Source organism: Budorcas taxicolor, chromosome 5 (genome assembly GCF_023091745.1).
Source record: "Budorcas taxicolor isolate Tak-1 chromosome 5, Takin1.1, whole genome shotgun sequence".
In the NCBI taxonomy this organism is placed as follows: domain Eukaryota; kingdom Metazoa; phylum Chordata; class Mammalia; order Artiodactyla; family Bovidae; genus Budorcas; species Budorcas taxicolor.
Window position 1 is genome coordinate 156,730,615 of NC_068914.1, and position 15,223 is coordinate 156,745,837.

The 15,223-nt window shown below is 45.5% G+C and overlaps 1 protein-coding gene across 2 annotated transcripts in view; it reads right to left on the bottom strand.

Moving 5' to 3' along the window:
* The window catches only part of TCF20 (transcription factor 20), a 50,884-nt gene that overhangs the window by 9,454 nt on the left and 26,207 nt on the right, over positions 1-15,223 (bottom strand). For both annotated transcript variants that reach the window (XM_052640499.1, XM_052640498.1), the window contains exon 2: positions 4,224-4,317. In XM_052640499.1, coding sequence (XP_052496459.1) covers positions 4,224-4,317 — 94 coding nt within the window. The remainder of the gene's footprint in view (positions 1-4,223; positions 4,318-15,223) is intronic.

The window sequence follows — 15,223 nt, forward strand, 5'->3', positions numbered from 1 at the left end:
CTCACGCTCTTATTACTGCCTCTTCCTCTGGGAGATAAATCTCATGTCTGTGACGTAACGAGCAGCACAACAGAGCGAACCACGATGTCACAAGTGTGTGACCGCAGTTAGCCGGAGCCACAGAGCCTCAGGTTTCCATGGAGACGCGCCCAGAGGTAAAAGTTTTCCCTTCACTACCTACGGCTCTCTAAGGTTTGGGCAGCTGGCAAGAAGGCAGAGATGAAAATGCTAAACTGTCCCTTAGTCTGCACAGAGATGGGGGACTTGACTAGAGAACTTATTTTTATTATAATTAGAAAGAAAAGAAATCAATGAAGGCTTTTCCAGACAAAAAGACTCCCCACTTACAGAATTCCTGGGAAGACTGTGAATAAATCCAGGCATCAGTCCGCAGAGTGACACGGGCTCTGGGTCACTGTGACTCAGGTCATCAGAGAGACCAACACATGCCCCAGACACAGTCACCCTGCGAAACTGCTGCTCTGGGGCCAGCCCCGCGTGGAGGAGCAGAATATGCAGCGGCTGGGGCAGCAAAACCAGAGGGCCAGGGCCCCGACCTGGACAGCCCCTCTCTGCCTGGACACTCGGCCACCAACTTCTGCCAAACAGAGATGTTACCAACTTACCTGGCAGGCCACACCAGACAGGCTCAAAGACAGTGACGAGGAAGTCATTGACTCCCTAACTCTCAGCTGGCGAAGTCAGTCCTGCCTCCTCCATCAGAGGGAGGAGAGCCCAGGGCCCTCCCCAAAGAACCCCCACCGCCCCTCTTGACCAAGGTGGCTGGGCCTGTGCTGCCAGCCACCAAGGGAAGTAAGAAAATAAAACCTCAGTCTCTCCCTTCCACTAGCTATCTTCCAAGCACTCACACATGGCCTGTGGCTGCTGCATTGGACAGCAGGTCTAGAACATTCCCCCACTGCAGCAAGTTTATCGCGTAGCACTGCTCAATCCCTGGAGGCGCTGCCTGGAGGCAGGTGCTGGGAGCCTCCTGCAGGGGTGAGGCAGCCTGCCTGCGGCCCACCTGGTGCTCCTGGGCAGAGCCCTGTGCAGGAGACCGCCACTCACTGGCCACTAATGGGAGAGGTAATTCTTGCTGTATCTCCTCCATAAAACTTACAAACCACTGCCAAAAACCCGAGACTTAAAAATCTTCATTTAAAGACCATGAAGCTTAAATTAGAAAAAGAAACAAAACATTCTGACAGAACCCTGACTGCATCATGAAAATGAGAAAAGTCAGTGGTTGGCCCCGACAGAGAAGGATTTAGTGGCTGTTCTACAGAACAGCCCAGACCATGGTCCAGGTGAATTACAGCTCAGATTCAACCTGGAAACATGCAGAGGAGGACAGAGGACGGAAGGGACAGACCGGAACCCAAACTCCCTGAGCTGACATTTCAAGGCTCTCTTCTCATGCCCACTTTCCCCTCTGGCCACACGGGGCTCTGGTGGGCCGCATGGGGCCCTGGCCACCAGCTGCCCTTCAGCATGTGCAAACACACTTTTACCAGAATCTAACTTCAGCATAAAGTTAGAGCATTATCTTTCTCTATCTTTCTTGTTTTTTGGCTGTGCCGTGTGGCTCGTGGGGTCTTAGCTCCCAACCAGGGACTGAACCTGGGCGCCCGGCAGTGAAAACCCAGAATCCTAACTCCTGGACTGCCAGGGAATTCCCTTTCTTGTTCTTTTCAGCTACAGCCCCTACAGAAACCCGGAAAGAGAAAAGGGAGGGGGAAAGGAGGGACAGTGAGAGGCAGGGGGGCGCGCTTCAGCAAGTGTAGGTGAGCGGGTGAAGGGTGGTCCAGAGGAACTTGGTCTCCTCCTTGCTTGCCAGACCCGGCTCCACGTGCTCTGCGCTCTGCATGGCTGTCACCTGCTCAGCCCCCAGGCTCCGTCAGCACTCTCATCTGTCTGCCCCTCTTCTCTTCCTCCATCCTGACTGCCAGCATTATGAGCGACCTGCTAGGTGAAGGTGTCAGACCCATCTAACACTCAAAAAGTAACTGGTGAAGACAGTCAACAAAGAGCTATGAGTCAGGAGAAAGAAAGAGGATTCTCCCAGGCACTGAAGCTCTGAGTCAGACTCGAGTCTCCTGCACTGCTCACCGGATGGCATTTTTCAGACAGAAGGGATCCTTCTTTCAACAGTTGTCACACTGCAAAACACCACTCTGATTACCTCCAGAGAATTGGGGAAATGTCTGACAAAATCCAACACCAGTTCATGATAAAAACACACATCAAACTAGTAACAGAAGGGAACCTCCTCAACTATATCAAGAACATCTATGAAAATCCCACAGCTATCATCATAAGGGGTCAGAAACAAGGCAAGCGTACCAGTTCTTGTCACTTCGATCCAACGTTATGTGGAAGATCCAGCCAGAGAACTAAGGCATCTATCTGACTGGAAAAGAAGTAAAGCGACCTATTTGCAGGTGATGTATCTCGTCTATAGAAATCCACTAAACCACTATTAGAACTAATCAATGAGTTGAGCAGAGTTCCAAGATCCATGATCAATACATATACCTCAATCAATTATACTTCTATACACTCACAGTGAACAACCTGAAAACTGACTTAAAAAACAATTTTATTTATAATTGTACTAAAAATAGTAAAAATACTTAGGAATAAATTTAACAAAGAAAGTGCAAAACGTCTACCCTGAAAATTACAAAACAGTATTGAAAGAAATTAAAGACTGAAATAAATGGAAAGACAGATACCTCATGATCATGGATTGGAGGATACATTATTACCAAGATGGCAGCACTCCCTAATTGATTTTCAGAATCAGTGTAATCACTATCCAAGTTTCAATGGCTGTTTCCCCTCTCACCCACAGGAATGGACCAGCTGATCCTAAAATTCATCGTAGAACAGCAAAAGATCCAGAAGAGCCAAAACAATCTTGGAAAAAAGGAACAAAGCTGGAGGACTGACACTTCTCACTTTCAAAGTCTACTACAAAGCTACCACAGTCAAGACAGTGTGGTGCTGCAGAGTCCAGAAATAAGCCTAGACATCTACAGGCAACTGGTTTTCCACAAAGGTGACAAGGTCAGTGAATGAGCAAAGAGTAGCCTTTTCCACAAATGGTGCTGGGACAACTGGGATCCATGTGGAAAGAAAGGAATGAACTGGACACCATATACAAAAAATAGCCAAAACGGATCGAAGACTCGAGTAAGGGCTAAAACTAAAACATAGATATAAATCTTTGTGATTCTGGATTATACAATAGTTCTCAAATGTAAGAAAAGCAACAAACAGCATAAGCAGGAAAAGAAAAATAAACTGGATTTGCTTAGCGTCATTAGCCACCAGGGATATGCAAAGCCAAATCACAAAATGAGATACCACTTCATGCCCATGGGGATGGCCACGGTGAAGAAGACAGATAAAAACAGGTGCTGGTGATGGAGAAACCAGAACCCTCACACACTGCTGGAGGGATGTAAAATGACTCAGCCACTTTGAAGAATGGTCTGATCATTCCTCAAATGGTTAAACAGAGTTACCATGTGACCCAAGAATTCCACCCCTAGGTTTATGCCCAAGAGAAATGAAAACACTAGGTACACACAAAGACTTGTCTATGAATGTTCACAGCACCACTATTCATAATCATAAAAAAGTGGAAAACCTAAATGTGCATCAATGGAATGATAAATAAAATACGGTACATCCTTACAATAAAATACTGTTTGAAAATAAAATGAAGTACTAACACATGCTGTGCTGTGGATAAATCTGAGAATCACGAAGCGAAGTCACACAGAAGCCCATCATGAAGACCGCATGTTGTGTGATTCCACGTACATGAAATGTCCAGAGCAGACAGACCCACGGAGATAGAAAGCGACTCATGGCTGCCAGTGGGCAGAGGGCGAGAGACTGCCAATGGGCAGGAGTTTCAGAGGTGATGAACGTGCTCTAAAGTTAACTGCAGTTTGCGCCTGCACCACGATGTGAATGTGATGGTAAAAATCACTGAATTGTACACTTAAGTAGTTGAATCTTTTACGAATTATAAAACTTATTAAAAAAATCACCCCATTTAATTCATTTTTAGTACCTTCTCTGCATTCCTTCAGAATTTACAAATAGAACAGGGTTAGATAAGACAAAACAAGCAATAAAGAAGACAGAGAATCACAGTGCATGTCCTACCCTTCAGATGTTCTGAACAAGGGCCAGTGGTCCCATCTTACCTGCGTCAATGGCACACGGGTAATGGTATCGGAAGGAGCAGCCTTTGTTGTAGCAGCCCAAGGTGGCACCTGCCTCCTGGCAGTGGGAACATTTCTGCAAGGGAGGAAGAAGTCAGGCGTGTCAGCATCCCAGACACCCTCTCCTCCAGGCCTGCCCCAGACCCCGCCGGTCAGACCTCAGCGTGTGTCTCTGCGGTTACTGGAGTCTGGCGGCAGGACGGGCTGTCAATTTCTAACCGCCACTCACTGACCACATCGTGGACGCCATCCAGCAGCAGCGTTTCAGGCCAGGCCTCCCAACGTCCACAAATAAATCAAACAGAACAACACACAGGCCCCCAGCCCTGCCTCTGGTGCTCCTGCTGCCCGCCCGCCCGTGAGTGCCTTCCCTCCATCCTCACCGCTTCGGTGAGCTGCTTACAGATCCTGCCTGTCTGCTTCTGCTGTGGAAGTCTGGGGTAGGAGGAGAGGGTGAGATAGTAGAGTTATATATATAAGTCTTTTAGAATTAAAAGTGGAATTTGGTTTCCAGTTCCTATTTTTGTAAGAAGAATTTATTTTTATTCTGCTTATCCCAAATGCCCAATACAAGTATATTTCTCTTTTCAGAAAATGCGGGCTCCTGTGTGCACACGGTATTTTTACACCCAAATCCTATTTTAAAGGCACTAGGAAACCTGCCATGAATTTCTGGCTGAGACGTGATCCTGTAATTGAGACGTTCCTCCTCCTATGCTCAGGTTTTCATAAAGTGGGGCACACCTCTAGCGTGTGATGCGGCTGCCCGTGCGTGCTCGTCCTGTGTCAACAAGAATCACATTTGTGTAATGAGCCCCATTGGCCCCACTGAGCAAAGGCGCAGACTCTTCCGGTGGGTGAGGCCACATAGATGAGGCTACCTGAACGAGGTGGACACTTGTTCTTAAATCTAGGAAAAATAAAAGTGCTCCATAAGCAGTTACACTTGTGGAAAATGCCCCCCACCCAACACACACCGCACCCCTCCAGGGACAAAGAAAACCAAAGGGCGCCCTTCTGTCTTTGCTCTGTTGTCTGGGACGGCAGCCCATCAAGATCCATGTGGCTCACAGGCCTGCAGCAGTCAGAACACCTCACAGAGCGGGGCTCGTGAAGCCCGCCTGGACGGAGCCATGGCGTGGACACCCCTAACCCACAGCGGCAGCAGGAGGGTGACAGTGAGCTGGATCGAGCGCCCCTGATGCTGATGCTGACGGAGAACTACGTGGATGCAGCCACAGCGTGGCCCCAAGTCGCCCTGCACCGCGGTGGGCATCGCTGGATGTGCCCCGTCTGGTCATAGCCAGCCTGTGATAGCCCCCCTCTCAGACGAGGTGCCTGGAGCCTGAGAAGGGGAGAAACCCGTGCCCGGTCAGAGCCGGTCCTGGCTGACCACACCTGGCCTCCTCCAGAGGCCACTGGGGCAGACACAGGGTGCTGAAAGAGCCCTGGAATAGCGACATCCTTCCGGGCATGGATAGCCACGTGCCCTCACACCCTTGCCAAGAAATAAGACTTCCTGGCCCAGGGTAAACCAAGGGCGGTTGGCAGCATCGCAGGCAGCCCTTGTCAGTGCCACAGGGTCCCTTCAGAACCAAGGTCTCAATCATCAGCCGGAGAGAAGGAATGTGGCTAACTCCTCCACGGCCACCCGCAGCCCTTTCTGCCATACCCCTTCTCCTAAAGGAGCCCTGAACGGTCAGCCACCCAGGGGGCTCACACTCCGGGCCCTCCTTGCCCTGGTGGCCACTGAGGAATGGGTGTGTCAAACACTTCTGGTAGTGAAGTCTGAAAAGAACAGAACTTCTGAGAAGTTTAGGCCTCTACCAAGGGACAGGAAGCAGGACAGTCAGTCGCCTTCTCACTCGGCCTCTGTGAGGAGGGGATGGTGAGATCCGTCACAACCATCTCGTCACCACAAGGAGACAGTGCCCAACGAGCTGAGCACTGCAGCATGACAGGGCAGACAGAGTCTGGATTTCTGGGACACAACTGAGCACCAGGACCACCTTGTGTCTAGACCTGTTGATTCACACACATACACACACACACACACTCACACACTCTCTCTCACACTCACACACACTCTCACACACACACACTCACACACACACACACTCTCACACACACTCACACACTCACACTCTCACACTCTCTCACACACACTCTCACACTCTCACTCTCACACACTCACACACACACACACTCACACACACACATTCTCACACTCACACACTTTCTCACACACACACACTCTCTCCTCTCACTCACACACACTCACACATACTCACACACTCTCACACATTCTCACACACACTCTCACACACACTTTCTCACACACACACACTCTCACACACTCTCTCCTCTCTCACACACACACTCACACACTCACATTCTCACACACACTCATACACTTTCTCACACACACACTCACACACTCTCTCACACTCACACTCACACACACACACTTTCTCACACACTCTCACACACACACTCACACTCACACATTCTCACACACACTCACACACTCACACTTTCTCACACACTCATACACACTCTCACACTCTCACACTCACACACACACTTTCTCACACACACTTTCACACACACACATTCTCTCACACACACACTCACACACACACTTTCTCACACACACTCTCATACGCACTTTCTCACACACACACTCTCACACACACACACACACACACACACTTTCTCACACACTCACATTCTCACACACACACACACACACTTTCTCACACACACTCATACACTTTCTCACACACACACTCACACACACTCCTCTCTCACACACACACACTCATACACTTTCTCACACACACACTCACACACTCTCCTCTCACACACACACTCACACTCACACACATTCTCACACACTCTCATACACTTTCTCACACACACACACACTCTCCTCTCACACTCACACACACTCACACACTCTCACACACTTTCTCACACACTCACACATACTCTCACACACTCACACACTCACACATACACACTCTCTCACACACACACACACATTCTCTCACACACGCACTCTTTCACACACACACTCACACACACACATTCTCTCACACACTCTCACACTCTCACACACCCACTCTCACACACATTTTCTCTCACACTCACACACTCTCACACACACTCTCTCTCTCTCTCACACACACTCTCTCTCTCTCTTTAGTTTAACTCTGTAACCTGCAGTCCAAATATCCTGACAAGCAGGAAGGGACCCAGTACTCGAGGCCCTGCTGTATTTGGCTGCAGGTGTGGACTCTGGAATCCAAGTCACTCCTTGGTTAAGGGACTCCACTGCTGCCCATCTTTGTGCTGTTCTTGGTCAAAGTCCTAACCTTCGTCTCTTCAGCCTGCAGGTGTGGACCTGCTGGTATGAGCTACCTCACAGAGATGGTGGGAGGGTTGAATGTGTTTATCCAGGCTTTTAACAGTGGCTGGGTCAAAAGTGCTCAGCAAACCTGACCCAGGACACCCATGTGCCAGACACAGGCCGACAATGAGCCACCAGCGGAGCAGTCTTGTCATCCCCTTGGGTCTGAACACTGTCCATTTCCTTCCCACCTCAACACATGCCCCTGTGTCCCTGGCAGGGCTTCACAAAACTTCTTGCCCAGAACCAGCCCACGGGCCCCATTTTTCTCATTAAAAAAAAAAAAAAAAAGCAAATTCCCTCACCAGGAAATGACATCAGTAAAATGATGCTTCTTCTAATTAAAAAAACCAAACCAAAACAAAACAAAACAAACATGCAATTAATTTACTATTACTTCCAGAGAAGAAAGACCCTGCAGGGCCTATTCGGGCCTTAGAGAAAGGACTTTATAGCGTTTAGTTCAGGGCTTCTTAAAGTGTGGTCCCTGGACCAGCAGCGTTGGCATCACCTGGAAACGTGGTAAAAACGCAGATTTGGGGATTCTGGCAGATTGTAGAGTAGGGAGCACTGGGAACCTGTCTCCACGTCCAGACAGTAACCGCACTGGTAGAATCTACCTGATGTAACTGCTCCGGAGCCCTGGAGTCTGCTGAAGGCCTGCAAATTCCCAGGTAGACGTGGATGGAAAATGGCAGTTGATTCTGCCCATCTCCCACTCCCAGCCAAGTGCAGGCAACCTAACTTTTTTTTTTTATAAGTTCAGTTCAGTTGCTCAGTCATGTCCGACTCTTTGCGACCCCATGAATCGCAGCACACCAGGCCTCCCTGTCCATCACCAACTCCCGGAGTTCACTCAGACTCGCGTCCATCAAGTCAGTGATGCCATCCAGCCATCTCATCCTCGGTCGTCCCCTTCTCCTCCTGCCCCCAACCCCTCCCAGCATCAGAGTCTTTTCCAGTGAGTCAACTCTTCGCATGAGGTGGCCCAAGTACTGGAGTTTCAGCTTTAGCATCATTTCTTCCAAAGAAATCCCAGGGCTGATCTTCAGAATGGACTGGTTGGACCTCCTGCAGTCCAAGGGACTCTCAAGAGTCTTCTCCAACACCACAGTTTTGTAAGTTAAGGAACTACAAAAAGAACAAACTAAACCCAAAGCTAGAGGAAGGAAGGAGATAATAAGGATTGAAACAAAGATAAATGAAACAGAGAAGAACAGACTACGAACAGAGAAAAACCAAACTGAGGATGTCACTATTGATTCTACAGAAATAGAAAGGATTAAAGAGACTACTGTGAGCAACTGTACACCAGTAAGCTGGACAATCTGCATGAAATGGACAAATTTCCAGAAACACAAAATCTACCAAGGTTAAATCACAAAACTCCCAAAAAAGAAACGCCCTGGATCTGATGATGGCTTCATTGGTAAATTTCACCCAGTGTTTAAGAAAGAACTAATACCTGTCCTTTATTTTTCTGGGGCTCCAAAATCACTGCAGATGGTGACTGCAGCCATGAAATTAAAAGACACTTACTCCTTGGAAGGAAAGTTATGACCAACCTAGATAGCATATTGAAAAGCAGAGACATTACTTTGCCAACAAAGGGCCATCTAGTCAAGGCTATGGTTTTTCCAGTAGTCAAGTATGGATGTGACAGTTGGACTGTGAAGAAAGCTGAGTGCCGAAGAATTGATGCTTTTGAACTGTGGTGTTGGAGAAGACTCTTGAGAGTCCCTTGGACTGCAAGGAGGTCCAACCAGTCCATTCTAAAGGAGATCAGTCCTGGGTGTTCTTTGGAGGGAATGATGCTAAAGCTGAAACTCCAGTACTTTGGCCACCTCACGAGAAGAGCTGACTCACTGGAAAAGACTCTGATGATGGGAGGGATTGGGGGCAGGACGAGAAGGGGACGACAGAGGATGAGATGGCTGGATGGCATCACCAACTCTATGGACGTGGGTTTGGGTGAACTCCTGGAGTTGGTGATGGACAGGGAGGCCTGGCGTGCTGCAACTCACTGGGTCACCAAGAGTCGGACACGACTGAGCAACTGAACTGAACTGAATACCTGTCCTTGTGAAACTTCTCCCAAAAACTGAAGAGAAGGGGATATCTTCAAAATCATTCTAATGAGGCCAGCACTAGCAGATACCAAAGCCAGAAAAAGACAAACACACACACAGAGACACACAAACCCTACAGACGAATTTCCTTTATAAACACTGATGCAAAAATCCTCAACAAAACACTAGCAAACAGAATTCAACACCACATGGAAAGATTATATATCCTGACCAAGTAGGGTTCACTCCTGGACTGCAAGGATGGTTCACATACAGAAACGGATCAGTGTAACATGCTACATGCCACCTGTGGGGTCGCACAGAGTCGGACACGACTGAAGCGACTTAGCAGCAGCAGCAATGACATGCAGGAAATGACTGCATGAACTCAACAGATGCAGAAAAAGCATCTGACAAAATTTAACACCCTTTTATGATAAAAAACACTCAACAAACTAGGAATAAAAGGAAACAAAAGAAATATATGAAAAACCTACAAGGAACATCATACTCAATGGTGAATGACCAGCAGTGTTTCTTCTAAGATGAGGAGCAAAACAAGAACACTGGCTTTCACCACTTGTAATCAACATAATAAGTTCTAGCCAGAACAATTAGGAAAGAGAAAGAAATAAAAGGGGTTCAAACTGGAAAGAAAAAGGTAGTTATCTGCTTGAAGATATGAACCTTATGTTTATAGAAAACTCTAGAGTTCACACACAACACACACAAACCCCTAGAACTAATAAATGAATTCAGCAAAGTAGCAGGATACTAAGTTAACACAGAAAAATCAGTTGCCTTTCTATACACGAACAATCTGAAAAGGAAATTACAAAAACAGTTTGATTCTTGATAGCATCAAAAAGAATAAAATACTTAAGTATTAACTATGGAAGTGAAAGACTCGTGCAATGAAAACTACAAAACATTGCCAAAAGGAATTAAAGAAGACACGAATGGAAACACAGTCTATGCTCATGGATTAGAATGGATTCGAAAATTTAGTATTATTAAAATATCTATAGAGTGACCCACAGAGTCAACACAATCAAAATTCCAACACAGTTTTTTGCAAAAGCCAAAAAAGCTATCCTAAAATTCATGTAGAATCTTTTTTGTTGTTGCTGGGCCTCATAGCTTGCAGGATCTTATTTCTCTGACTAGGGATCGGACCTAGGCCCTCAGCACTGAAAGCATAGAGTCCTAACCACTGGACTGCCAGGGAATTCCCACATGGAATCTTAAGGGAAACTGAATAGTCAAGACAATCTTGAAAGAAAAAGAACAAAACTGGAGGACTCATGCTTCTAACTTCAAAGCTACAGTAATCAACAGCATGGCATTGGTATAAAAACAGATATCGACCAATAGGATAGAATAGAGAGCCCAGAAATAAACCCTTCCATATATGATCAAACAACTTTTGACAAGGGTGCCAAGATCATCCAATGGGGAAAGGACAGTCTTTGCAACAAATGGTGCAAGGAAAAGTGAATATTCACATGCAAAAAAATGAAGCTGGACCTTTTCCTAACAGCAGATACAAAAATCAACTCAAAATGGATGAAGGACCTAGATGTGAGACCTAAAATAATAAAGCTCTTCGGGGAAAACATGACACCAATGGTTCATAACATTGGACTGGCAATGATCTTTTTTTTTTGGTTATGAACCCAAAGCCCCACATAACAAAAAGTAGACAAATTAAACTTAATGAAAATTTAAAAATGTTGTACATCAAAATACACTGTCAACAGAGTTAAAAGGCAACCTACAAGTTGGGAGAAAATATTTAAAAATCATGTATCTGATAAGGGATTAATATCCAGAATCTGTAGAGAACTCCTAAAACTCCACCAAGTCATAACAACAAAACCCCCAAGCAAAACAAAAAACCCCAACCTATTTCAACAATCGGCCATGGACTTGAGTAGAAACTTTTCCAAATGAGGTAGACAAATGGCCAAAAAACAGGAAAAAATGCTCAACATCACTCATCAGTAAAAAAGTACAAATCAAAACCAAAACGAGATACCATGTCACACTCATAACTACGATCAAACAGGAAACAACGGTGTTGGTGAGGCTGTGGATAAACTGGAACACGTGGGCACCACCAGTGGGCATGTGAAATAGCACAAACTCTGGGAAACTACACAGCAGATCCTCAGAAAATGAAAACGGAATTCCCACATGATCCAGCAAGTCCACTTGGAGTATACATCTCACCAAAATGAAAGCTAAGTCTAAAAAGTATCTGTACACCCTTGTTCATAGCAGCATTATTCACAATACCTAAAATGTGGAAGTAACTCAAGCGTCCACTGATGAATGAATGGATAGTGACGTACAGTATACACATACAATGGAATATTATTTGGTCATAAAAAGGAAGGAAATTCTGACACACGCTGCACCTTGAGGACAAGTGAAGTAAGTTAGCAAGAATCAAGGGACACATGACTCAACTTCTATGAGGTATTTAGAATAATAGTAGCATACTGGTGGTTGTCATGGTCTAGAAGGAGGAGAAACTGTGGAGTCTTGTCCAATGGATACAGAGATTCAGTTCTATAACCTGAAAAGAGCTATGGGAATGTATGGTGGTGACCGGTGAAGGTATTAAACATCACTGAACTATGCACTTAAAAACAGTTAGGCCAGGACTTCCTCGGCCATCCAGTGGTGAAGAGTCTGTGCTCCCAGAGCAAGGGGCATGGGCTCAATACCTGGCTGGGGAACTAAGAGATCCTGCACGATGTGTGGCACAGCAAACAACAACAACAAAAAGTGGTTAAACCTACAGCTACCACCAGAGTCAATGGTGAACAGCTGAAAACACTTCCTTGATCGTGGAAGGAACACTTCCTTGATCACGAACAAGACAAGGACCCCCATTCTCCCCACTTTTATTCAACATAGTTTTGGAAGTCCTAGCCACAGCAATCAGAGAAGAAAAAGAAAAGGAATTCACGTTGGAAAAGAAGTAAAACTGTCACTGTTTGCAGATGACACAGTAAACCTGGAAAATTCTAAAGATACTAACAGAAAATTACTAGAGCTCAGCAGTGAACTCAGTAAAGTCCAGGATACAAAACAAAATCAATACACAGAAAGCTGCTGCATTGCTACAAATACACACTGACAACAAAAGGTCAGAAAGAGAAATTAAGAAAACAATCCCACTATCATCACATCAAAAAGAATACAATCAGGAATTCCCTGGAGGTACAGTGGTTAGGACTCCATGCTTCCAGTGCAGGGGGCATGGGTTTGTCCCTGGTCAGGGCAGATCCCGCATGCCTCAGGGAAACTAAGCCCACGCATCACAGCCACGGCAACTGTACCGCAGAGTCTGTAAGCACAACTACCAGAGTCACCTGCAGCGGGGCACAGCCGAGAAACAAAAAAGAATGAAAGCAAAACAGCATCTAACACTATCTACAGAAATAAACTCAGAATAGACTCAAGACCTAAATGTAAGACTGGATACTATAAATCTAACTTCTAGAGGAAAACACGAGCAGAACACTCTTTGACATAGATTGCAGCAATATCTTTGGATTCGCCTCCAAGAGTAACGGAAACAAACAAATGGGATCAAATTAAACTTAAAAGCTTTTGCACAGCAAAGGAGACCATAAAAAAATGAGAAGACAACCTACAGAAGAAAATATTTGAAACGGATGCAACTGACAAGGGATTAATTTCCAAAATATACAGACGGCTCATGCAGTTCAATATCAAAAAATAAACCACCTAATCAAAAAATGGACAGAAGATCTAAATAGACATTTCTCTAAAGAAGACATACAGACAGCCAATAGGCACATGAAAAGATGCTCAACATCGCTAATTACTAGAGAAATGCAAATCAAAACTGCAATGAGGTCCTAACTCACTCTGGCCAGAATAGCCATCATTAAAATAAAAACCCACAAAAAAAACACACTGCAAAAATAAGTGCTAGAGAGGATGTGGAGAAAAAGGAATCATCTGGTGGGGATATAAATGTATAGCACAGGAAATGATACTTAATATTTTGTAACAATATGTAAGGGGAAAAATATTTAAGAATACATATATATAATGTATATATACACACACACAATATATAACTGAATCATTGTGCTGGACACCTGAAACTAACATGATATTGTAAATCAACTGTACTTTAATAAAAAATAACAAAAATGGTTCAGTTCAGTCGCTCAGTTGTGTCCAACTCTTTGCGACCCCATGAATCGCAGCACACCAGGCCTCCCTGTCCATCACCAACTCCGGAGTTCACTCAGACTCACGTCCATCGAGTCAGTGATGCCATCCAGCCATCTCATCCTCTGTCGTCCCCTTCTCCTCCTGCCCCCAATCCCTCATAGCACCGAAGTCTTAAGATCAAAATAATCATGATGGTGTGATCACTCACCTAGAGCCAGACATCCTGGAATGTGAAGTCAAGTGGGCCTTAGAAAGCATCACTATGAACAAAGCTAGTGGAGGTGATGGAATTCCAGTTGAGCTATTTCAAATCCTAAAAGATGATGCTGTGAAAGTGCTGCACTCAATATGCCAGCAAATTTGGAAAACTCAGCAGTGGCCACAGGACTGGAAAGGGTCAGTTTTCATTCCAATCCCAAAGAAACGCAATGCCAAAGAATGCTCAAACTACCGCACAATTGCACTCATCTCATACGCTAGCAAAGTAATGCTCAAAATTCTCCAAGCCAGGCTTCAGCAATACGTGAACTGTGACCTTCCAGATGTTCAAGCTGGTTTTCAAAAAGGCAGAGGAACCAGAGATCAAACTGCAAACATCCACTGGATCATCGAAAAAGCAAGAGAGTTCCAGAAAAACATCTATTTCTGCTTTATTGACTATGCCAAAGCCTTTGACTGTGTGGATCACAATAAACTGTGGAAAATTCTGAAAGAGATGGGAATACCAGACCACCTGACCTGCCTCTTGAGAAACCTGTATACAGGTCAGGAAGCAGCAGTTAGAACTGGACATGGAACAACAGACTGGTTCCAGATAGGAAAAGGAGTACGTAAAGGCTGTATATTGTCACCCTGCTTATTTAACTTCTATGCAGAGTACATCATGAGAAACTCTGGGCTGGAAGAAACACAAGCTGGAATCAAGATTGCCGGGAGAAATATCAATAACCTCAGATATGCAGATGACACCATCCTTATGGCAGAAAGTGAAGAGGAACCAAAAAGCCTCTTGATGAAAGTGAAAGAGGAGAGTGAAAAAGTTGGTTTAAAGCTCAACATTCAGAAAACGCAGATCATGGCATCTGGTCCCATCACTTCATGGGGAAACAGTGGAAACAGTGTCAGACTTTATTTTGGGGGGCTCCAAAATCACTGCAGATGGTGATTGCAGCCATGAAATTAAAAGACGCTTACTCCTTGGAAGAAAACTTATGACCAACCTAGATGGCACATTGAAAAGCAGAGACATTGCTTTGCCAACAAAGGGCCATCTAGTCAAG